The following is a 25,917-nucleotide window of genomic DNA, read 5'->3' on the forward strand; positions in this document are numbered from 1 at the left end:
TTTTTTCTTTCTTTTTTATTCAGTGAATATTATTGATGTATGTTTACTATATAACTACATTATTATATTGATGTTCAATAGATCTTGTTTCATTATCACATACAAATCCATTACCTTGTCCCCCTAGCATGTTACTGGTTATTTATAACAAAGATCACGGGAGTAAAATGATGCATCCAAGAACAGTGCGTTGGCCTACGCTCTAGCAGGCCTGCTCTCTACTTACTCTCTAATTAAAAGTTAACTAGTAACAAACGCACGGCGCATGCGCGAGCCGGGAAATTCAGTTTTGGTTTTGAAACGTAAACAAAGCCGAATATCAAAACAACTGCATGCAGAAAATCACTTCTTTTTATAAAACCAAGCAAAATTACAACAATTACTTCAGGGAATATAAACACCAAAGTCATATCTAGCACATATGTCAAAAAGAAGTTGAAAATTCATCAGATAAGCGAGAAATGGTCGAATTTTCGGTCAAAAAAATTTCGAAAAAAATTATATTTTTTTGGCCTAAAACTTGGCCATAACAAAATTCCCGTACACCACCAATTTCATGATTTTTGTCCTCAAAAATTAACTGAGTAATCCTCATAGTGTTTCAAGTCAATTCCCCGGGAGACGGAGAAACGGACATATAGAAAAAAAGATATTTAATTTAATTTAATTGAATCCACAAATTGACACCTGAGTCGGGGCGTTGCAAACGTGTCATATACGGTGAGTATGTGTGTACATGTGTAGGGACCGAGTCTACAGCAAGCTTGAACTTCCCGGCTCGCGCATGCGCCCTGCGTTTGTTACTAGTTAATTAAAAAGTGGTCTAGCCCCCTCAAGTTTGCTAATGTTTACATTTGGATACTTCAACAACTAACAGCGAGGTTGCGTCATTGAAGTTAAAATATCTCGGTTATTAATTCATGATTAGCTCATATTGTATTAACTAATGTTAAAAACGGTTAACCAGCTGTATCTAAAAATAATATATAAGGAGACTTTTTGTTCATAATAATAAATAGCGGGAGTTTGTTACTCCTACACAGAAAGACGCAACCAAGATCAGTAACAAAAAACAAAAGAAAAAACAAAAAAACAAACAAAAAAACAACAAAAAAAACAAAAACAAGTACAAACAACAAACAACAACAACAGCAGCAAACAAAAATGAATGACATCATGATCTGTGTATGCGTCATAATACAATAGAAAAATAATAAAGAAATAATTAATATTAAATTCAATTCTAATTATTAGTCACATGTAGGGTTTATGTATATCTGTAGCATCACAAAATAAATGAAATAAATAAAATATATAAAATTTATTAAAAAAACAAATTTCATAAAATAAACAAAATAAATAAATAAATAAGAACAAAAAGTAAGTAAACAAATAAAATAAGTAAATTAAAATAATCAATATTCAACTAATGTCCATCATTGCTATGACCCATATAACATACAATAATGACTAATCACATGACTGTGTTTTATTTCTATGTATCATTAATAGGATCTCAACATTCAAAAGAATGGAAACTGATGCAGACGTTTGGACAAGAAGGAGACAAGGACGGGGAATTCAGACAGGCATTGGGTATTGCTGTGTGTAAGAATGGCGATATGGTTGTAACAGATTTCATATCATCGAAGTCCACAAAAGCATACATGTTTAACAGTAATGGCACATATAAGTTTACATTCCAATCCCATCCAACCAATCCAAAAGGCAAACTCCTATACCCACAACGTGTCGCAGTAACACCAGGTGGAGATGTTGTTATCTCCGACCAATCAAACCTAGTAAAAATCTTTTCTGTCAGTGGAGATTATTTAAAAAGTCTCTCCACTGTTACAGCAGAGTGCAATAATAGTACTAAGTATGGCACGATGGGTGTTGCAATATCTCCATCTGGTGTATACGTAGGTGATGTTCTCAGGAAGGTAATTACAGTACATGATATGGACAGACAGCTACCTATAAACAAGCTGTCTGTCGATATCAAACCATACCATATATCATCAGACCCAGATAATAATATATGGGTGTCTGATTGGGACACAAGGCAAGTGATAAGATACAGTGATAGCGGTGTTGAGTTATGTCGTATCAAGTCATTTATTGTTGATAACAAAGCAGGTCTACCCAGGGGTATCGTATATGGCAAAGGGTTAGTTTATATTGCAGTGATGGAGGTAGATGAGAAGACTGGTAGGCCCATCGCTAATACTGGTCACATTCATCAATACACTATGGATGGGCAATTCCAAAAGTGCATACTTAAAGGGATGTATGCACCTGAAGGTATTGCCATGTCAAATGGAAAAATTTATGTAGCGAACGAGAAGTCTGTGTTGGTGTATGAGCAACAATAAATAGCCTAATTGCCTCATAACGTGCTTAATTCTCATTTATGTCCAACAATCAGCTTGTATACATGGTCACTGTGATGATTTGTTTACTGTCTTTACTCATCATCATCATTGCAGATCTTGCTTATTTTGTCACTTCCTGATTCCACAAAAATTGTGTAAATTATCTCAATGTGATAGTGTTATGTGAAATATGTGCTTTAGGGGTTGTGCAATAAATACTAGTATGAGTCGGTGGGGGGGTAAAATTCTAAACGGCCAAAAAAACCTTCCTTGTTATCACCTTGAAATAATGAAAATTTTTATGTATTTCATCAATTATTTTGATAATTTACTATTTTTTGCATCAAAAAACGATATAGGCCTATTTACATTTCATATCATTTAGGGCCTACATATTATGTGCATTTCATTGATTATGTGAAATATCGGGGTTATCCTTGCCATGGAAATATTTGCTGGGCGGGGGGGGGGGGTTCTCTCTGTTTTAATCTGCTTGCCAATCAGACACTCATATATTATTATCTGTTATTTATGTCATATTATGTGTGTATGTATATTATTATCTCTTATTTATGTCATATTATGTGTGTATACATGTATATATTATTTAAGAAATAAAGGGTAATGCATGATCCTTTACACGAAAATAATGTGTCCGAGGCAGTAAAAACGTAAATAATGGGTGAGGCGCAGCCGAACCTATTATTTCAACGTTTTACTGCCGAGGACACATTATTTGCGTGTAAAGGATAATGCTGCACCCTTTATTTCTATTCTATTACCACAAAATAGTGTGATTTAAAGAGAAAATATCAAATTTTTTGCCCAAATATTTCAAGTTGTTTAACTCAAGGTGGAGCGCATACGCGTAGCCAAAGCGTATGCACATTCCAATAACACAACCTAACATTCCATTCTCCCCTATAAGCAGGTATGCACATACAATAACACACCCCTGACATTCCATTCTCCCCTACATAAGCAGGTGTGCTGTGTGCTCTGATGTGCGCTGTGTTGATAGAACATAAAGTTTGTTGCCCTTGACACTTTATCGCTAATTAATGGTCTGTCACGTGACACGTTTCAACAAATCACAGTGCGCGATTTTGAATAATGGGTCGTGGGGGTAATAGAATATCTCTTATTTATGCCATATTGTGTATGTATATTATTATGTATTATTTGTGTTATATTGTGTGTCATCGAAGCTATTGAAGAAAGTAAAAAAGTCTGCTATAAAAGTCTACTATAATAATGATCGTATTTGATTTATTTTGATTTGTTAAAACCAAGGGGTAGCGGGACTCTGGCCTTGTCCTGGAATTTTATGAATGTACAAAATGCAATCGAATGGCAATCTAGACTAAAGTATTGCAATATTTTGCATCCAGTTAATGTCCGGAGTTAACGATCTTTTGCAACAGGCATGGCGATCCAGGGTTTGAAGGTTTGCAGCTCGCTTCCCAAGCCAAATTGTATTGCAAAGCGACTCTATTGGTCATCCGAGAAGTGGCCCCTTTTTGTGTGGGGGGGACAAGCCCCTGCTCCCCTGGATCCGCCCTTGGCAGCAGGTCAATAATACTGAGAGTGTTCATTATATTTCGGCTGCGTTTTGAGGTCTGCAACTTAAGCAGTAAACATTGTAAATGAAGAGTTATATTGTTTATATTGTGAAATACTTTGAGTTGCTTGATTATCTGTATGTTCAATTTATTGGATGTATATTAAGAACATTTATTCTTTTATAGGCATACTAAATGATTAAAATATTGGTATTTTGATTATTTGCATAAAAGAAACTGTTTGTAGCCGTAGCATTTAATAAGTAAGCTGTTTATATATGTATCATTGTTTACATAAAATCTGGTAATAATTGCAAAGTGTATAATTACACAGTTAGGAAAGAAACAAAAAGTTCAAATATGGGGATATAAACTTAAGTCCTTCCTTTAGGGGTGGGGTCAGAAAGTCCGATTACGTTTGTAAGAAACTATTCGGTTGGAATTTTCAACGTTTCACACGTTTCAGAGAGGGTGGGATGGGATCAATCCCCTAACGAAAGTTTATAAGACGTCATCGAACTTTTGGTTTGTTCCCTAATCAATGTTAGCAGTAGGCCGTCATTGATATGTCCTTCGATCGCTGTGAATGATAGTATCATAAAGTAGGATACCTGCATAAGAGACTCGACACGTGATTATGTAAATAATAAACAAAACTAATTATTTATTTTATTTATATGTTTATTTATTTAGTTCTTCATTTCATTCTTTTCTTTTCTTCATTTCGTTCTTTCGTTCTTTCTTTCTTTCTTTCTTTCTTTCTTTCTTTCTTTCTTTCTTTCTTTCTTTCTTTCTTTCTTTCTTTCTTTCTTTCTTTCTATGCTTCTGGGTATTCTCAGAAATGTAATTGTATTCATGGAAAATAAAAGCAGTGAACAATATCATTATTCTTCTCTGGTAAAACTATTTCATAGCGTGTTGATTTCAGTTTGTTATTTGTTTGCGGAGTTGATTTATTGTAGGGCTATGTATATGCCTACACACGTTCGTCCCACACCCACACATCCCTAAGCGTTCCCAAGCACACCCTATGGGTACCTCAACACATGCATTCAAAACAACAACCCCACATAATGTCCACATTTTAATCAAAATGAAAGACGAGTGCCCCCCACACGTAACTAACCACCCCTTAACGTACCCCTCAATGTAGGCCTACCCCATACACATGCATTCACCCACCACACATCAGAAACACGCATACAATCGTGTACAATGACGTAGCCAGTATTTCGAGACAAGGGGTTGGGAACAGAATCATGGCATGTCCCGACGGCCTGAAGATTTTGACACATTTTAAAGGGTTTCCTCCAAAATTTCAGACCCGCTCCCATAATTACTTTGGAAAATTGCTTGCGATATGCGTGACAATTTGCAATTTTAATGCCAAAGTGAGCGAAATGTAAGTAAATTCACTTTCTCTAATTCTGTGGGTTTTTATTATAATAAATAACACAGGAGAGAGTTATTATATACATGCCATCGCATACATAAAAACATCCTGATCCGCAGAAATGTTACACACACACACCACATATTAAACACTCCCACACACCCCTTCCACCAGGGGCGGCGCCAGGGTATTTTGATAGGGGGGGGGGCAAAACAATTGTTGGAAATTTGTTATGCGGCAACGCTGCCCGTCGGGAAGATTTTCAAAATGAAAGCACAAATGAAGCCATTTGATTCACCATCACCCTTTTTAGGGTTATTTATTTATTTTCCAACCGCATATTTTTATGATTTCATTCACGGGCCTGACTTTCAGCCCGCTGGTTTTAGGCTTGGACCTACTCAATTAGTAAATCCAGCACCTTTTGGCAACAAAATAAGTTCACGGTACAAATGTGCACGAAGTGAAATATGGTAGAATTAAAGTCGCGCGAAGCGCGAAAAAAATGGCTAAAATGGCCAAATATGAGGTTACTTTGGTCAGAAACTAAAGGCGTCAACATTGGGGAATGATTGTATGGACCATCTACGGTACCCTATAAATTGGCACAATAAAATGATAATGAATGGGGGTGTCTTGAGGTTGGAAATATTTCAAACTGAAAGCCGTAATCAGGAGCGTAGACGGGAGGTATAGTCGCCCCCTATGATCACTAAAAGCCGAAAAGGTCCACATTGCGAGCGAAAAAAAAGAATTTTTTTATGCTTTTTCAGTCAGAAAAGGACAAAGTGTAGCGAGCGAAAAAATTAGCTTCTTTATGCTTTCTTGGTCAAAATTGTAGGGGTCCACAACAGGTCCACCTTTTCAAAATCAACCCCCAATAAACCCTGGCTACGCCTCTGGCCGGCTGTAATGAAGCCAATTGCTTATTTATATTGGTGCATAATTTTCACACTATTTCTGAGAGAGGCGTTCTAGGTTTTGGATATACAATGTGATGAAATAGGTTGTATTTTTGTTAACTTTGTCTACCATCCCTGTGGTTTTGGATTTTTTCTAATGCAGACGTAACAGTGCATGTACACCATTCTGGATTACATACTGCATTAGTTTTTATCTTGTCTTTGTCTTTGTTCCCCACATCAAGTTGGTACACCTGGCTTGAATCCTAATGTGATGAAACCCCGTAAAAGTTGTGTGATATCGGACTGAAAGTAAACTTATTTAAATTGATTAATTGCTGCTGATGACACAAACTTACATGTGTTGCCGTGCCATTTTTTCCAAAGGATTTTACCAAAGTAGTTGGGAGAAAAGGCAAGAGAGGCCATGTGACTTTTATGGGGCAAAAATTGGCTGAAAATAAAAATATAAAAACCAACAACTTTAAAACCGCGTATAGGTTGGCATTCCACAACGGGCAAGATGTCCGAAGGGGGAATTTCCTCCTAACCATGGCCAGGGAGGGGAATGGCCCCTTTTCTTCTTCGCCCTCCTCTCTTTCTCTCCCCTCCCTTTTTTCTCTTCTTCTTCTCTTTCTCTTTTCCTTCCTTTTACCTCTTTTTTGAAAATCATAGGGGGCCTCCACTGAAGTTGAGTCTCGCCTGAGAGACACAAAGTATATTGTTGCCATAGCACCAATATGTAGTACAGTCCAAAAAATTCCCGTAACCATGTTAAAGTTGCTGTATTTGGCACTTATAGCGCTGATCATTATAGAGTATGGAGGCATTAATTTCAACAGCACCCTTATTTGGTGGGAAAAGGTCGTTGAACTTCAAGTTACACAAAGGTAAAGTTCAAAACTGATCGGACTAAGTGAATAAGTGTTCCAAGCAATGTGTTCCTCTAGTCTTTTAAAAAAGTATAGTTTTGCCTGCTTAAGATTTACGGTTATGGCGTTATACCCCAAAGATAGGTTATATTTTGGCTCCACATTGAGCAAAAATGACAAATGCTCCGATTTTCTTTTTCTGATTTCTTGCAACAAGAAAAATAATTTGAGATTATTTTTTTTAATCAAAATCAGAGCAAAATTAGATCTATGATGTCACAATGTTACTCTTTTGCTCATGACTCAACCGTATTGCCAGAGGATCACGATGGTGTGAGTTTTTAACAGGTCTGAGTATTAAATCAGAGCATTAAATCAGAAAAATAATAAAACTATTCTGTTTCTGATTTCTTGTAACAAGAAAAATAATTTCAGATTTTTTTTTTATCAAAATCAGAGCAAAATTAGATCTATGACGTCACAATGTTACTCTCTTGCTCATGACTAAAAGTATAATTTTTGGAATCCGTATTGCCAGAGGATCACGATGGTGTGAGTTTTTAGCATGTCTGAGTAATTTTGAACTTGACCCTCTGTGCTTCAATGATTTTGTCCACTAGAAGGGGTAGTCCAGACAAACAACAAGTATGTCCATGGGGAGGGGGGGTAAATGGCTCCATAGCCTAGTTTAATTATCTGCCAAATATGACAACTTTAACATAATTTGCACGATTCTATTGTATTTGAACTGAAATATGTTGCACTAATCATGCTAATATGCCCAGCGTACGTAACTATAATTCAAGTACGACGTATAAGTTACATCAACTTTTTGCAAAATATTTACAGCAAATGAAACTGGGGAGAGAGAGTCTGAGGTGCGGTTTTCCAAATATTGTGTCCACATCGTATAAAAGCGTTGCATTCCTTTTTCCCCTTTAGAGGGGTGGGGTGGGGTGGTGTGGGGTGGGGACAGGGCCCACCCCCACTACTTCATCAACTATCTACTGCTGATATCATACTACTTCATCATGATGCAGTCATGTGTACAGTAGAATTCACCACGACCTTTGCAGGACTGAAACCCCATTAAAAGCTATTAAACCAAGATAACACTCATTGAAAACAGCTCAACTGATTAAATCAGATCTTCTCTTAAATCCACACTTCACATTTTTCTGTTTTACCTGTGCGGTATTGCAATGAACTGGTATTATAGTTTCAGTTGGGTAACCGATTATAAAGCAAACACAAGGTAACAATACTATGTGGGCCTTTGTTCACGAAATGAGACAATAGTCTGCTTATTGTTAACCAGCATTCTTGAAAATGAGAAACAGAATGGTTGTTGTCTTATACATATCCTTCCTAAAACACCAAAGTGCGAATATTTCCAAACACCTAAATTAGCTAAAAATTTAGGACATGTTACAATACAATATTTTCTAGAATTTCAGAGAATACTAAGGTGGCAACACAGGATCACTCAAAGAGGGAAATTTTAGGCATTGTTTTGTATTTCATCTTTAAAAGTAATGACGATACGTACATAAAAGTATACATTTTCAGAAAAGGAATCCAACTAGCATAGTTTTGAATTTTTTCTTCGTTTTGAAAATATACCTTAAAATATCCCAAATTTTTGTCAAAATTAAAAAAAAAGTCAAATTTTGATCCTTTTTGACCCATATTTTTAAAACGAAGGAAAAATTCAAAAATTTAAGAAATCACTTTCTAGATTTGTGTCTTTAGAACACAAATATACAATTTTCACCAATTTTGATATTTAGGGTAAGTTCTTATGGCGGACCGAAAAAAAAATGGCATGGAAAATCAATTTTGGCGCTTTTCTCAAAAAACTGCTAATTTTTGCAGAAATCTGCCGTGCTAGTTGGATTCCTTGTGGCATTACCTTTCTGAAAATGTATACTTTTAATTTTAAAGATACAATACAAAACAATGTCTAAAATTTCCCACTTTGAGTGATCCTGTGTGCCCCCTTAACTAGGCAATATCCTATACTTCTAACATACAATATTTGTAGACGTCACGCGTCAATGGTGAGAGCACTGTGTATTGTATATAGGAAAACGGACAGTAACTGCAGTATGTCAACTATCTACTGCTGATAGCATACTACTTCATCAACTATCTACTGCTGATGACACACTACTTCATCAACTAAACAGTTCCAAAAAAGTAAGTCCCCCTAAGACATATTGGTATAATCCAAAAACGGATTGATCAATTCTCTTGTTTTAAAGCTTGGAACATATACTGATTAGTTATGCATCAAGTGAACGGGGTTTTGTTGTTATATTTTATCATCTTCGCTGAGAAATACCGCCATTTATAAAAGTTTCGGCCAAAAAAAGTTGCACTTTTCTACATAGGCTTTTTATGCATCACTTTTGGTTTCAGACCTCTTTCACTTAAAGCAAATAAATAAAAAAGGAATGTTTTTATATTTCCTTTTTGTTTTTTATCAAAGCAACTTAAGTTAAGATGTTCATGAAATAATTTTTACACATTTCAAACGTGTTTGATGGTTTTAGTGAGAAATCATAGAGCCGTTTACGAAATTTTATACATAAACAAATGTTGCACTTTTCTAAATTGACTCTTTGTATGCATTAACATGCGTAAATTTAAAGTTTTACATTCTAATTAAATTTATTAGGAAGGAACAACTGTAACTTCAATGATAAATCTTGTGTTCATTGGTTCATTGGTTAAATTAATCAGATTTTTGGTTAAATCTTTTATGCTGGATCCTATAATAAATATTGTAATGATGTGAATGAATATTGATTGTCCAATTATGACGTCACACTGCGTCTCATAATAAGCACCTGCTTGCGGCAGATCGATATCGGTTTGAAAATAAAAAAATCACGCATTTTAATAATTATAAGTTAATCTAATGTATATTATATGAAAAACGATTGTAGAAAATAATCAATTCCGAAATTGATTTTGAATTTTATCATCCTACTAATTAGTAATCAAACGTGTATAGTAGAGGTTTGTACTAAAATATGAATATCACTAATTGTGAATAGAAAATGTTATATTCTACCGAGAAAAGATATGATAATTGAATCGAGTTTCTATGTGTTATATAAAGCAGACGATTTATATGTTGGTAAACTGATGAAAATACAACAATGGCGTTGGCGCCAAAACATCTCTGGCTAATTGTATTAGTTGTTAGTTTGACATCAAAGCAGCCGTCGTTTGTGTATTGTGGTAAGTGGTTGGATATTTTCATCATAAAGTGTTTACTATTTAAAAGAGATATCCTTTTTTTATCAGGATTTCTCTTAATCATGATTGAATACTACATGTATTTTTATCTTCCTGGCATTAGTCAAGAAGGGGGATATTGCGATGGTGTGTTCCTTCTGGCTCTATGCGTATGAAGACGTATGAAAACTGTGTTTTTGAAATAACTAAAAACGTTTTTAGGCTTTCTCAATCATTATGATGAAGTTTTACAAAAGTCAAACAAACTGAAATAATGTTGATATTAAATGAACGTTTACAATACTTGATTTTAAATTATATTCACAGCTCCAGTTGATGTTCCAATAAACCCTGGGATCATATCTCCTGACGTAGCTCAAGTAATTGGTGCAGGTGCTACACAAGTCGGCTTATCGTCAGCTGATGAAGCGGCACCAGCAGCTGCCGAAACGTCTACAGGTAATGTTTAGGGACCAACACAATGAATTGGGATTTTGATACCAAAATGGTTTAGATAATTAACTGACATCAGCGCATTCTTTTCAAAGTAGTCCAATATCAAGCCAGAAAAACAAAATCCAAATGCTATATCGTAATACTGTTTTTAAATAAGGCGATATTTTTATTACCCTTTACCACTGGATACACAACATTAGAAAAATACAATATGAAAGTTAAAATAAATGAAATCGAACAATCATTATATTAGAATACATTGCGGGATTGGAGCTGACTCTGGATATATTCACTTTAAGGATAATTAATGGTCCACCATTTTATTATGAACTTTGATATGGTAATTGTGATAAAGGTGTTTATGTCCTATTTTTCAACAACACATCAAGGAGATTTGGAGAATTATAATTTTTGAAGTTCTCCATTTTGTCATCCTATCTCGATCTCAAGACTCACATTTTCATGTAATTTATTACAGACCAGCAGCCACCTGTCGACCAGTCCGCATCGGTAGCAGCATCTAATACCAAGCAGGAGTACCCAAAGCCAACCTTTCCTTTCAGATTTAATTTTGCCAGTTTCAAGTTTCCTCCTCGGACTCCGTTTCGTGTCTCTTCCTCAAATGGTATACAAGTCAAAAAAGGAAATAAAAAAGGTAAATGTAAGGCTAAAACAAGGTTTGTGTCATGTGCATTGTTCCTGATGTTTATCAGATTTGTTACATTTTTGTAAAAAAAATTAGGCAAAATATTCTTCAGAGTTCAAATCAGTGGAAAATTAAGTTATATGTATAAAATAGAATTCAAAGGAAATCTAATATTAGCAATAAACAAAACTAAGGAAACAAGCTGCTCCCAAAATGAAATGTCCGCGCCCTACAGGAAGAAAGTTTTTTTCTTGGCGTAATGATGATTTGATTTTTACTAATAATATCCAAGAGAATTATAGTTATAATATCTAGAGTGCTGTCTACCAATACTACTGCTGTCTACTTCTGCTGCTGGACAAGTTTTGACTTGGTCAAGTTAACGGAAAGTTTGTGAAATGCAGTTTAGTGGTTCTGACTTGGTCAAGTTAATGGAAAGTTGTGAAATGCAGTTTAGTGGTTGTGACTTGGTCAAGTTATTGGAAAGTTGTGAAATGCAGTTTAGTGGTTGTGACTTGGTTAAGTTAATGGAAAGTTTGTGAAATGCAGTTTAGTGGTTTTGACTTGGTTAAGTTAATGGAAAGTTTGTGAAATGCAGTTTAGTGGTTCTGACTTGGTTAAGTTAATGGAAAGTTGTGAAATGCAGTTTAGTGGTTGTGACTTGGTTAAGTTAATGGAAAGTTGTGAAATGCAGTTTAGTGGTTGTGACTTGGTCAAGTTATTGGAAAGTTGTGAAATGCAGTTTAGTGGTTTTGACTTGGTTAAGTTAATGGAAAGTTTGTGAAATGCAGTTTAATGGTTCTGACTTGATCAAGTTAATGGAAAGTTTGTGAAATGCAGTTTAGTGGTTCTGACTTGGTTAAGTTAATGGAACGTTGTGAAATGCAGTTTAGTGGTTGTGACTTGGTTAAGTTAATGGAAAGTTTGTGAAATGCAGTTTAGTGGTTTTGACTTGGTTAAGTTAATTGAAAGTTTGTGAAATGCAGTTTAATGGTTCTGACTTGATCAAGTTAATGGAAAGTTTGTGAAATGCAGTTTAGTGGTTGTGACTTGGTTAAGTTAATGGAAAGTTTTGAAATGCAGTTTAGTGGTTGTGACTTGGTTAAGTTAATGGAAAGTTTTGAAATGCAGTTTAGTGGTTGTGACTTGGTTAAGTTAATGGAAAGTTTGTGAAATGCAGTTTAGTGGTTGTGACTTGGTTAAGTTAATGGAAAGTTTTGAAATGCAGTTTAGTGGTTGTGACTTGGTTAAGTTAATGGAAAGTTTTGAAATGCACCCATATCAAAATATAATAGGTATCGGGATAGTCTCTGATACTAATACCGGAATAGTACCCGCTACCTAGTGGGATATTAGTATCGGGATAGTATCCGATACTGTTACTGGGAGACACTGATAAATAGTATCGGAATAGTGCCCGATACTAGTATCGGGATAGTACCTGATACTAGTATCGGGATAGTATCTGATACTATTTGTTTCGCATGTAAATTGTTTTGCCCAAATATGGTCATAGAGATATGTCCAGAGATTTTCATGGTATATGGACAAGGTCACTGGAAAATTTCAAATGATTATAGTTGTACATACATGTGTAGCAATTGATTATATTGTACATACATGCAGCATTGAAATTTGTGGCAAAAAGCAATTGAAAATGTACATTATGAATGCTACATTGCATGCTAAAAACATATAATATACACATTCACATTTATGGCATGCATCAGCTGATGCATTGAGCACCATGTTGTCTTGGGTGCAGAATTCAACATACTCCGTGGTTTGATATAGCCTACATTGCTCGATGTTCTTAAGCTTATACTAAATTTAGATAAAATAAAAAGTTCTGTTCAAAAACTGTCACCCAATACAATCATTGTGAAGCCCAGAAATAGAACACACTATACAATTCTTTGTACAACAGTATATATTATCCTTTGAATCAGAGGAACTCATTCCTTGACTGTATAGCAATTTGGCTCCAAGCCGAAATGCAGTTTAGTGGTTCTGACTTGGTTAAGTTAATGGAAAGTTGTGAAATGCAGTTTAGTGGTTGTGACTTGGTTAAGTTATTGGAAAGTTGTGAAATGCAGTTTAGTGGTTGTGACTTGGTTAAGTTAGTGGAAAGTTTGTGAAATGTAGTTTAATGGTTCTGACTTGATCAAGTTAATGGAAAGTTTGTGAAATGCAGTTTAGTGGTTCTGACTTGGTTAAGTTAATGGAAAGTTGTGAAATGCAGTTTAGTGGTTGTGACTTGGTTAAGTTAATGGAAAGTTTGTGAAATGCAGTTTAATGGTTCTGACTTGATCAAGTTAATGGAAAGTTTGTGAAATGCAGTTTAGTGGTTCTGACTTGGTTAAGTTAATGGAAATGCAGTTTGCTTCGCCATCTAGAAGCCACACTACTGTGAAACGCACTATAACGAATGCAAAATGAACGAAACTGACGTGGAAGTCGACATTTTACAAACTCTCCAATACCCTCGGGATGACTGATATGTTATTCTGTTTGCCTGATACCTGTATTGTCTTGATGAATAGATAATGTATAATCTCCTCAATCTTATTCTCATCCACAGACTCTCTATTTGGCACTAAAGGATTCACCAAACCTAAATTATCATCTTTTAAGCTTGCTAAAATCCCTGCTCCCGGAAGACCAGCCAACCTCAAACCAGTTGAATCTGTTCCCGGTGGAAATGACGCTAAACCATCACCAGGGAAACCAATATTCAATCTACCTGGAGGATATTTTCCTAATCAATCCTTCCAAGATCATATTACTGCAGGTGAAACTGAGCAACCAATACCAGAACAAGGAACAGTTCAACCAAGTCAAGGATCAGGTCAACAAGGTCACGGGTCAGGTCAACCAGGTCAAGGATCAGATCAACCAGGTCAAGATTCAGGTAAACCAGGTCAAGGATCAGGTCAACCAGGTCACGTGTCAGGTCAACCAGGTCACGGGTCAGGTCAACCAGGTGACGGGTCAGATCAACCCAGTCAAGATTCAGGTAAACCAGGTCAAGGATCAGGTCAAGCAGGCCAAGAATCAGCTCAACCAAGTCAAGGATCAGGTCAACCAAGTCACGGGTCAGATCAACCCAGTCAAGATTCAGGTAAACCAGGTCAAGGATCAGGTCAAGCAGGCCAAGAATCAGCTCAACCAAGTCACGGATCAGGTCAACCAAGTCAAGGTTCAGGTGAACCCAGTCAAGACTCAGGTCAACCAAGTCAAGGATCAGGCCAACCAAGTCATGGATCAGGTCAACCAAGTCAAGGATCGGGTCAACCAAGTCAAGGATCAGGTCAACCCAGTCAAGAATCAAGTCAACCAAGTCAAGGTTCAGATCAACCCAGTCAAGACTCAGGTCAACCAAGTCAAGGATCAGGTCAACCCAGTCAAGGATCAGGTCAACCCAGTCATGGATCAGGTCAACCCAGTCAAGGATCAGGTCAACCCAATCAAAATTTAGGTCAACCAAGTCAAGGTTCAGGTCAACCCAGTCAAGATTCAGGTCAACCAAGTCAAGGATTAGGTCAACCAAGTCATGGATCAGGTCAACCAAGTCAAGGATCGGGTCAACCAAGTCAAGGATCAGGCCAACCAAGTCATGGATCAGGTCAACCAAGTCAAGGATCGGGTCAACCAAGTCAAGGATCAGGTCAACCCAGTCAAGAATCAAGTCAACCAAGTCAAGGTTCAGGTCAACCCAGTCAAGGATCAGGTCAACCAAGTCAAGGATCGGGTCAACCAAGTCAAGGATCAGGTCAACCAAGTCATGGATTAGGTCAACCCAGTCAAGGGTCAGGTCAACCAGGTCAAGGATCGGGTCAACCAAGTCATGGATCAGGTCAACCAGGTCAAGGATCAGGTCAACCAAGTCAAGGTTCAGATCAACCAGATCAAGGATCAGATCAACCAGATCAAGGATCGGGTCAACCAAGTCAACCGGATCAGGGGCCAGGTCAACCAGGTTTACCAGGTCAAGGCAAACCGGTTATTCCTCCAAAAGTATATGAACCGGAAGCAGATGAAATACCTGAACAGCACATTCCTTCATTACCAGACTTCGGGCAACCTCCGGGTGGTGGTCGGGGTGAGAATACTAACCACAATGTTAGACCAATTCCCAATCGTTTCCATCATAACTATATACCATTTCATTCTGAGCACCATCAAAGAGGCTTTTTCTCCCATCATCCTTTTGTGCCACATCATGTTCGAAAGAATGATGTATTGTGGCTACTTCCATATATGTCACCAAGACAGCAAAAACACATTTTGCAAAATATTGAGAAGTCAAATAAAGTAGTAAATGAGCTAGGTACTGGTGATAAAGCCAGTGCGGCTAAAAAGGCGCATGATGTTGGGGCAGCGGTAGGAGCTGGCACCGGGGCTGTGGCTGGTGCAATTAGAGGCGCCATGGAAATAGAGAAGTCTATTAACGGTAATGGGAAGCTAAGGAAGCAACCAAATGAAAGTAAAATTAACGAGTCTAATATATCAGGACAATAAAGGCAAGGGAGGAGGAGCAGGAGCAGGAGGTGAAGGAGGAGGAAGAATATGACCTCCTACCACAACCAAGACCAAACGATCCAATATTACCTGGAGAATTACAACCATAAGAAGCAGATATTATCCCGTCCAGGGGCGTAGCACGAGCCTCAGGCCACATGGCAAGGAACAGTGCGGGGCCTTTTAACATCTCCTTTTAAATAATCATGCTTATTCTATAACACAACAATATAATTCGTAAATTCTCTTCGATATTTTTTTATTTAATTCCTAGTAATTATATTACACTTATATGTAACGAGACATTTACCACAATTATATACACATAATGTTAACGACTACTACACTGACGGTATAATTCCCCCCCTTTTGAATATTGAACACAAATGGATAAATAAGTACACCATGATTCCTATTACTTCCTACCCTAGAGATACAGGGTGATCCAAAATGAAGTAAACTCATGTTTGTGGCGCTTTTGCACAACATCTAATAGGAATCCGCTGTAAATGAAAACATCCTTGAAAAGAGCAGATTCTCAACGTCTAAATTAAGAAAAGAATTACTGTATTTCCTTGCACCAAACCCGAGTTATACTTATGTGAATAATAAATAATTTTGTAGCGGCACACGGCTTCACTTACCATGTGTATTGATTGATATAATGAAAGACAAAGATAAAAAGACTAGTTTGCGTCTGACGTCATGGCAATCAAATTCTCTACGATCATTGATTCGTTAATAGCGCCTACAAGGAAGGTCGATTTATGTGGTGCCGATCGGAGAAAGGGAATAGCAGTTAATGGCGAAAAATCACGTACTTTTACAAGGCAAAAAGCAACTTTTCTAGGCAATGTTGACATGGTGCCTTCGCGAAAGAAAGTTTCCTACTATAAATACCTAACTTTTGAGATGGTTTGTATGTTTGAAGGTGCAAAATTGACTCATATCATCACGACACTTGTAAACAAACCGTGTTCGAGTTTGATTGACAGATGACGCCAGACGCAAACTAGCCTTTTTATCTCTGTCTTTCATTATAGGGCGCTATATTCGAATACGAAATCCACGGTGTGGTTACCTCCTCGTATAATCACGATAACAAGCCCAATTGCCATTGCAACTTGCGGTTTTTGAGAGCACTTTTGGGACACTTTGACCTCTGACATATAGGGAAAATTATTGCTCTAATTATTATTCATTTATTTATTATTGTAATAATGTTATCATTAAAAATATTTAAATATTTAATTTATATAATAAACATATTTTTTGGATTTGTTTTTATTCTAGTAAAACTTTTTTAATTATATTTTGTATGCACAAAAAACAATTTTCGCGATAGGTCAAAGGACAAAGTGTCCTAAAAATGCAAAAACTGTCCCACAATGCATTGCACACTTCTAATGCCGATTTGGCTTATTCATAGTCTCCCGAACGGTCCAACTGAAACCTGCTTGGGAAATGTTGTGAAGGGGGTTGCGTCTTGAGCTGCTGATCGTTGGGTCTATTTGCAACGCATACCTAACTCTAGCAATGTTTACACGTGATATAGCAGTTCGCGGGTTTCCGGACCTGAAGCTTCAGACTGACATGTACTTGCTTACTTACATGTACTTAATATCCGATCAGCTATGGGAAACTGGAGACGAAAGAGACAATGAACTTCACGCAGACTCCTAGTTTCAAAAAACTTAATGGAAGTGCCATGTTGTACTTGGCTCGTTTCTTTGTGTGCTGTGCAATATGATGAAATTGAAATTGAAAAATTAAAAAAAGAACTCTTGAGGACAATCTTTAAGCCATAATGTAATCCGTTAGGCATTATTGATGGAAACTACTCCTGCCAAAAAACTTTATTTTGCATTTGAATATCGCGCTATACCAGTCAACACGCTACCATGATCATAACTACATGCTTGGGAAAAGAAATCGTGTGCAGCTACAAAAATGGGTGGTTTTATTCAAAGTAGTATAACTCGGGTTTGCTGAAAGCAACTAAAGCTATTTTTTAATTGAGACGTTCAGAATCTGCTTTTTTCAATGATTTTTTCATTTACAGCGGATTCTTTCTGGAGTCTGTACAAAAGCACCACAAACACGAGTTTACTTAATTTTGACTCACCCTTTACACAGCTGCCCAGATAGGCCTATATAACTTTGTGGCAATAGAGTACCAGCACAGTACCAATCTAGTTCCACATGTGTGTACTGTACATGTGATTCCGACGTGTGTACTCTTAAGTACCAAGGGGGTAGCAGGGCACCAGTGTACGTTTGGGGTGGCAACAAGTATAATAATGTACTTCATTTTAGGACTGGGGTATTCCACGGCTTCGTAGGTAACGTGAGTAAGCAACACTGTGTCCTCTTTCATGTAACAGTATTTAATATCATACCAAGATCAATACTTTGCGTCTTGTTCTTGGTATAGTATGATATTAAATTCTTGATGACTTGCTTGATGTACGGATGAGCTGCTAGGGCTGCGTCAAGGCGTCATCTCCTTTGTTTTTAGTGTACTTTTATGTTTAGAGAAACAGCGGCAGCGCGTATGAAAATATTTTATTCGCGTTTGAGCGAAACTCATTTAGCGAATAATTGTTGGTTACTCACGTTATATATATCTAGCTTTGTCCCGAAGCCATGTAATGGAACAATTCAAAATCGGTAAACATGCATTACAATGATATGATGTTGAAAATATTGAAAAAAATGTATATATCAGTGTACATTAGTCCCAACTGTTTTTCCTCATATTGAATAAATTGTATAATATCAGTACACATTTCCGTAAACAGATGCATCGGTAGGATTGTAGATCAAATTGTTTAGATTTTTGTGTGACAAATCCAATAAAATATACTCACTGACTTGAGCTTTCGCCATCCAGGCTGATGGCTTGATCACAAGTGATTTGGTCCACTGCATTTCCCGCGGTGTTTGGATGCACTCGCACTCATCGGGATCAAAGTTTGTTTTAGCAGTGGATCATATACGTGACTCAGAGAAAAAGAGCCGTCAGAGAAAAAGAGCCGTGGGCGTTTGAGAGAGTCAAACAACAGATGGAAGCGAAACACCAGATGGAAGCGAAAACCAAAGAGCCAAAAAAATGTAAGAAATCCGACGAAACACCTTCAAAAGGTATGGTTGTCATCCCCTATGTCGAAGGTCTTTCTGAACAATTCCAAAGAAATTTTCAAAAACACAAAATCTCAATAGCCATGCGACCTACAAACACACTCAAAAGCATTCTTGTGCATCCCAAAGACATGAAAGACATCTTAGAAACCAGTGACGCAGTATATGAAATCCCCTGCAAAGGTTGTGATAAGTCGTAGTGTGAGAAACAGGAAGGAGAATCAATTCAGATCCGCAAGAAGGGGGCTAATGCAATCAACCGCGATGACGGCTCTTTTTCTCTGAGTCACGTATATGATCCACTGCTAAAACAAACGTTGATCCCGAGGGGTGAGAGTGCATCCAAACACCGCGGGAAATGCAGTGGACCAGATCACTTGTGATCAAGCCATCAGCCTGGATGGCGAAAGCTCAAGTCAGTGAGTATATTTTATTGGATCTGTCACACAAAAATCTAAAAAATCAGTACACATTAGTCCCAACTGTCTTTCTCATATAGAATACATGCCCTCGTCACCCATAGTGGGTAGGAGAACATGAAAACTAATATGAGATACTGTATTAGGATCACATATTAAGTATCATGTGAGAGTATACTCTTGTACTCCAGAAGACAGGATCACATATTAAATGTGCGACACTATGGAATATAAAAAGCAGGATATGGGTATGTTAAAAATTGAAATGAGGTATGGGGCTGGCTGGGGGTGGCTACGGGGCGTTATCTCAAGGACAATATTGTTCAAGGTTGCGCCGCAGGCTTACAAAGAAACAATAGCAATCAAGCTTAAATTAGCACCCGATAGAGGGCAGGGCCTGAAGAATGAGGGAAATTATGGGTAAATATTTAACGGAATAAACTGCATAATCATATTATTTAGATTTATTCCGTTAAAAATCTTATTTTAACTTATCAAATTACTAGTTTTTATATTCTATGGTGTCAAATATTTAATATGTGATCCTGTCTTCTGGAGTACAAGAGTATACTCTCACATGATACTTAATATGTGATCCTAATACAGTATCTCATATTAGTTTTCATGTTCTCCTACCCACTATGGGTGCCCTCGTTTCAAGTTATAAGTTTCTGTTTCTCTTTTGTTCAAAAACCAAAAAGCAGGGGATTAAAAAGAGGGACAGAACTTGTCTGCAATCATAATATCTAACGCTGAATGTATTCTACAGCGCTGAGCGACAGCGATTGATTTTTACCCGGTGAGGTAGAGCGCTTTTTGTTGCATTTGGAAAAGGACCGCTACTTTGGTCAGCCGCTTTTCGCTCAGCGATAGAGTAATACATTCAATTCAAGTATAGAACAGCCTATTGTCATGATTGAGCTAAGCTTATTATGATCGGATACATATCCAGCTTTGTGTTTAAATTGAATGTAGGCAATAAGGATCGGATATCAATCACGCGTGGACATGAGGCATGGGTGCTGGAAATATAAACGTCGTAAAATTGTGGTTTGTTTATGTGTCTGTTTGTTTGTATAAGACATAAGCGATGCATGAGGATGGAGATGATTTTATTATTAGTTTATTGTCTCCGGAAGACACACTCCCTTCTCAACTCACCCATAATACCTCCTCTTACTCCTTCTCCTTAGGATCCTCCCCTCCCCAATGTCTCCTTCTCCCCCTCGCTTCTCCCCCTACACTCGATATCTCCTCTCCCCTACACACTATTCCACTCCACTCGCGAGCTCTACTCCCCCTTCCTTCCCTTCCCTCTTCCGATCATCTCCCTCCCTTTGTTTCTCTTTCTCCTCTCCCCTCACACATCCCCACACACATCTTCTCTTCCCCCCCTCTCTCTCCCTTCTAACTTTCGAGCAATAAATAAAATTTACTAGTCTATATTGGAATTAATATACCTTCAATCTTCAATCAATGCGGTAGGCCTATGCACAATGTGCATGAATAGACACTTGAGCAGAAGGCTTCAAATGTCTATTCTTTTGTAATCTCGGTTGAAATATTTCAATGGTCTATATTTTTTCACAGGAGAATAAGCTAAGACTTATTCGGAATATCGAACCAACTCTTTCAAATGTAGATTGACTTGTTCGACTTCTCTGCTCGTGAATATTGTATTGCGAGATTTAGTAACTTCTTTTGTATACTTTGATCAAGGTATCTTCAAACCTAATATTCTGCGGTTTTCCTCTTACGTAATACGACGTAGAAGTGACGTCATAGTCGGATTAAATGTTTGGAGAAAGCACCGCAAGGAGATAAGCGTTTGGAGAAGGCAGCGCAAGGAGATCATTGTTTGGAGTAAGCAGCACCATGTTTGTGTGAGGATTTTATTCGCAAGGATATTTATAAGTGCAAGTGTACAAAGGACTTCGCTGATCGCAGGACAAGTGATTAAGGATATTTACATCAGCCGTCCAGAACATTGCAAGAACTCTATGTTATCTTCAAGAAGAAGAATGCTGGCTAAGTAGTAATTAGTTAGAAGAGTTATCATTATTTGACTACCTTTGTATATGCATTTGTTGTCATATATTGTATCAATCATATTTTGCTTTCAATTAAAGACTTAAAGATTTTGTTAGCTTAATCAAACAGTGAGTATGTGTGTTGTGCATTCGTGTGAGTTCGGGTAAAAGGGGATTTTGGTCTTGAGTCAGTACGACTCGTAACAACATATAGACGCAGTGCGAGGCCTGTACTTTATATAGGAAGAAAGGAAGAAGAAGGAAGTTATATTAAAAGAGGATCAATTTCATCAAGCTTAGTTGAATAACTCCGACCCACACTCAACCAGATATTTCTACCTTTTCATATGAGAGCCAAACATTTTCATATGAAGGCCATATAGAATATGTATGGATAATAAGTGTGTGTTAACTAACTTTAGCCATATTTTGGTTTACACAATTTATTTGCCCTAAAACCTCACATGGTCCATGGAAAAACATGGGATACAGGGTGTCCTAAATGAACTGTATAGTCAAAAAAGTCATTTATTGGTATTTTAATGCCCCAACCAAACAATTTTAATTAAAATAGCTACAGGTTTTTTTTATTGATAACAATTTGAAAATCACACCTTAATTTTCAATATATTCCACAGAATCAAAAATAAACATTTAGCAATCTCGAAAATTTCATGCTGCAACTCAGTGCTTGGTACTCTAGACATAGATCATTGATTGACAGTGAATCCGTGGAACAGAGTGAAATCAAGGTATAAAATTCACGAGTCATAATATACTGGAGCTCTTCCATACTGCGCAAATACATAAAGTATTCCTTCACACCTTCCATTAGTCCATATACCCTCACGAGTCACGACCCATTTATTATTAAAAAAATCGCGTATTGTGATTTGTCAAAACGCGTCACGTGAAGGCCCTTTATTTGAAATTGTGTGTTCTAACTGCGTATGGAACTCAATAAAGCGTGCACATTCTACGAAGACCATTACCTGAGGTGACGTGTCAATTGTTTTTTCGCGCTGCTTTACCTCGATGTAATTGTAAACCACTTTAATATTTAATGGTCAAAAAAGGATATGTTTTCTTAAACTTAACTATTCATTAGAGAATGAATTTGGAGAAACCTTCTGATAATTCCTGAAACAGATTCATCAGGATCGTTCATAGTTCAATCAAAGTAGAAAAGGTTCTTTTTCAGATCCAATTATTCTGGTACTTACTCAGAAATATTTCAATTCCTATCAGGAATCTTGATCACTCTGTTGTGGTGTTTCTAGATGTTTGATGAAACGGCAACACTTTTTGGCCTTGATGACGTTTCCAAACTTCCTGGTTGCCGTTTATTGATTGGGTGGGAGGAGGCACAGATCATTGACCAAGAAGCAGACAAAACAACACGCTGAATGAAGGAGGCAATCTGGATAAGAAGTAGGGGGCATAACACCATGAACAAAGACGAGGGGCTTACAAACTAGACAAGATTGAAACAACCTATAACTCCCAAAGGATCATCATTGGCGTTGTTTATAAGCCAGAGTATGTCATATTTGCTGACTTTATATCCTCTCTAACAAATACGCTCGCTCTTGTTTCTAGAGAAAAAAAGACTTGTTTTATTATGGATGACTTCAATATTGATCTTCTTGTCCACGAGCACAATTCCAAGGTTTCTGAATTTCTGAATTTATTTTACTCACATGATTACATCCCTACCATCACTCGACCCACCCGCATTAAGACCAACAAAACGGTCACACCTCTGCAACACTAATCGACAACATATTTACTAACGACATCACTAGTATCATCAACTCTGGTATTGTTGTCACGGATTTATCCGATCACTTCCCTGTATTCATCACTAAACAAACTGTCAACAACAAGCCAATCAAAACTACATTAACTCACCAACAGCGTCAATTCCACACGAACAACATCAATGGTTTAAAAATGCGCTTTTCTAGTTGATTGGCAGGTTGTTGAAAGTTCTACTAACCCAGATGATGCGTATAATATCTTCATTCATAAATTCAATGACCTTCTTAATATTCATTGTCCGCTAAAAATAAAATAATTTCTAAACGCAATACCCCTAAAAAACCTTGGGTAACTAAAGCACTTATTAAATCTATTAAAACCAAGGATAAACTTTACAAAACTTACACTTCAAAACCTAACAATAAATACACTAATTATAGGAACTATTTAAACCAACTTCTTAGAATTAGTAAAAGAAATTATATTACAACTAAAATTGAAAATAATAAAAATGATACTAAAAAGATGTAACTTATTAGGCCGTAATAAAAAATCTAAACTTCCTGAAGTTTTCGTAGATAAAGATGGCACTAAATTAACCGATAATAAACAAATTGCTGATCAATTTAATTCATTCTTTGCTAACATAGGTATATCACTGGCTAATAAGATTCCCGATCCACCTCCTGAGTTTAAGCATGCGTTCTCTTCAAACAATACCCCTCATAGTCTATTCCTATCTCCTACATGTTCCGATGAGATCATTAAATTAACTTCTAAACTTAAAAACAGTCACAGTAGTGGTGATGACTGCGTCAGTAATAATCTTCTAAAACAAATCATTCCTTCCATCAGCACCATACTTGCACATATCTTTAATCTATCAGTCTCCACTGGCATCATACCATCAACACTTAAAAAAGCCAACGTTACCCCTATCTTCAAGTCTGGTGATAAACATGACTCTACCAATTATAGGCCCATCTCCATTCTTCCAACTATTTCCAAACTTCTGGAAAGAATTGTATACATCAGGATCCAAGATTTTATCACCCACAACAACATACTAACCAAACATCAGTTTGGTTTTAGACCAGGAAGGTCCACCAACATGGCAGTAAATGATCTCTACTGCAGGATTACTGACAATCTTGATCAGAAACTACAAACAATTGGAATCTTTTTGGATCTCAGCAAGGCCTTCGATAGCATAAACCACACTATCCTTCTTGATAAACTTTATCATTATGGTATCCGGGGCCTTGCTAATGATTGGATCCAAAACTATCTCTCTGGAAGAAGCCAAAAAGTCATGGTTAATGGTGTTTGCTCTCATTCTTCTGATGTTACCTGCGGTGTTCCCCAGGGATCAATTTTGGGCCCTCTTCTTTTCCTCCTCTACATTAATGACCTTCCCTGCACCACATCTATTCCACATTTTATATTGTTTGCTGATGACACCAACATCCTTTTTGCACATCATGACCCAAAATTACTTGAATTAACTATAAATAAGGAACTAAAGATAATATCTAACTGGTTCAAACTAAATAAATTGTCACTAAATATAAAGAAAACGTATTATATTGTATTTAAAAATAAACATAATAATAAACCTGATATTTCATATGATATAAAAATAGATAGCACACCAATTGAAAAAGTAAATACAACTAAATTCTTAAGGCCTGCTTATAGATCACAACTTATCATTATTCTTCTTCTTCTTCTTCTTCTTCTTCTTCTTCTTCTTCTTCTTCTTCTTCTTCTTCTTCTTCTTCTTCTTCTTCTTCTTGATGATTGATGAAAATAAAATATGAATGAATTAATGAACACAAGTATGTAAGAGAAAACAGTCAGCAAATTATCTTTTTTTAATTAAAATTTCCTTTAAATATAACCCAATACTGTTATTGATAATCAACAAGTTGTTTAGTATTGTTTTGTAAAGTAAGTTAAATGTCGCAATGATATCAGCACTATGTGATGTACATGTGAAGGTAACTTGATTTACATGTGCTGCCTACTGCTGCACATGTGAGAACTTTACCCGGCACAGGTGATAGCCCTCTAATTTACATGTGAGACATCTATACTAAAAATGCAATAGCCACCTAATTAACATGCGAGACTTTTATTCTGAACATGTGCTAGACCTCTAATTTACATGTGAAACCTTTATGCTGAACATGTGATGGCCACCTAATTTACATGTGATACCTTAATTCTGGACATATGATTGCCTCCAAATTTACATGTGATACTTTATGCTGAACATGCGATAGATCCCTAATTAACATATGAAACCTTTATGCTGAACATATGATGGCCACCTAATTTACATGTGAGACCTTAATTCTGGACATGTGATTGCTATACCTTAATTACATGTGATACCTTTATGTTGAACTTGTGATTGCCACCTAATTTACATGTGATACCTTATACTGAACATGTGATAGCTACCTTATTTAAATGTGAAACGTTTATGCTGAACATGTGATAGCTGCCTAATTCACATGTGAGATCTTAAAGCTGAACTTGTGATTGCTACCTTATTTACATGTGATACCTTACAGGGTGTCCCAGAAAA

General features: G+C 36.7%; 1 protein-coding gene across 1 annotated transcript in view; it reads left to right on the forward strand.

Annotated features, from left to right (window-relative positions):
* The window catches only part of LOC140164187 (uncharacterized), a 37,822-nt gene extending 35,447 nt beyond the window's left edge, over positions 1-2,375 (forward strand). Inside the window, exon 12 of the mRNA XM_072187430.1 lies at positions 1,513-2,375. Coding sequence (XP_072043531.1) covers positions 1,513-2,375 — 863 coding nt within the window. The remainder of the gene's footprint in view (positions 1-1,512) is intronic.
* Positions 2,376-25,917: the final 23,542 nt, after the last annotated feature.

This window comes from Amphiura filiformis, chromosome 11, assembly GCF_039555335.1.
Source record: "Amphiura filiformis chromosome 11, Afil_fr2py, whole genome shotgun sequence".
Lineage (NCBI taxonomy): Eukaryota > Metazoa > Echinodermata > Ophiuroidea > Amphilepidida > Amphiuridae > Amphiura > Amphiura filiformis.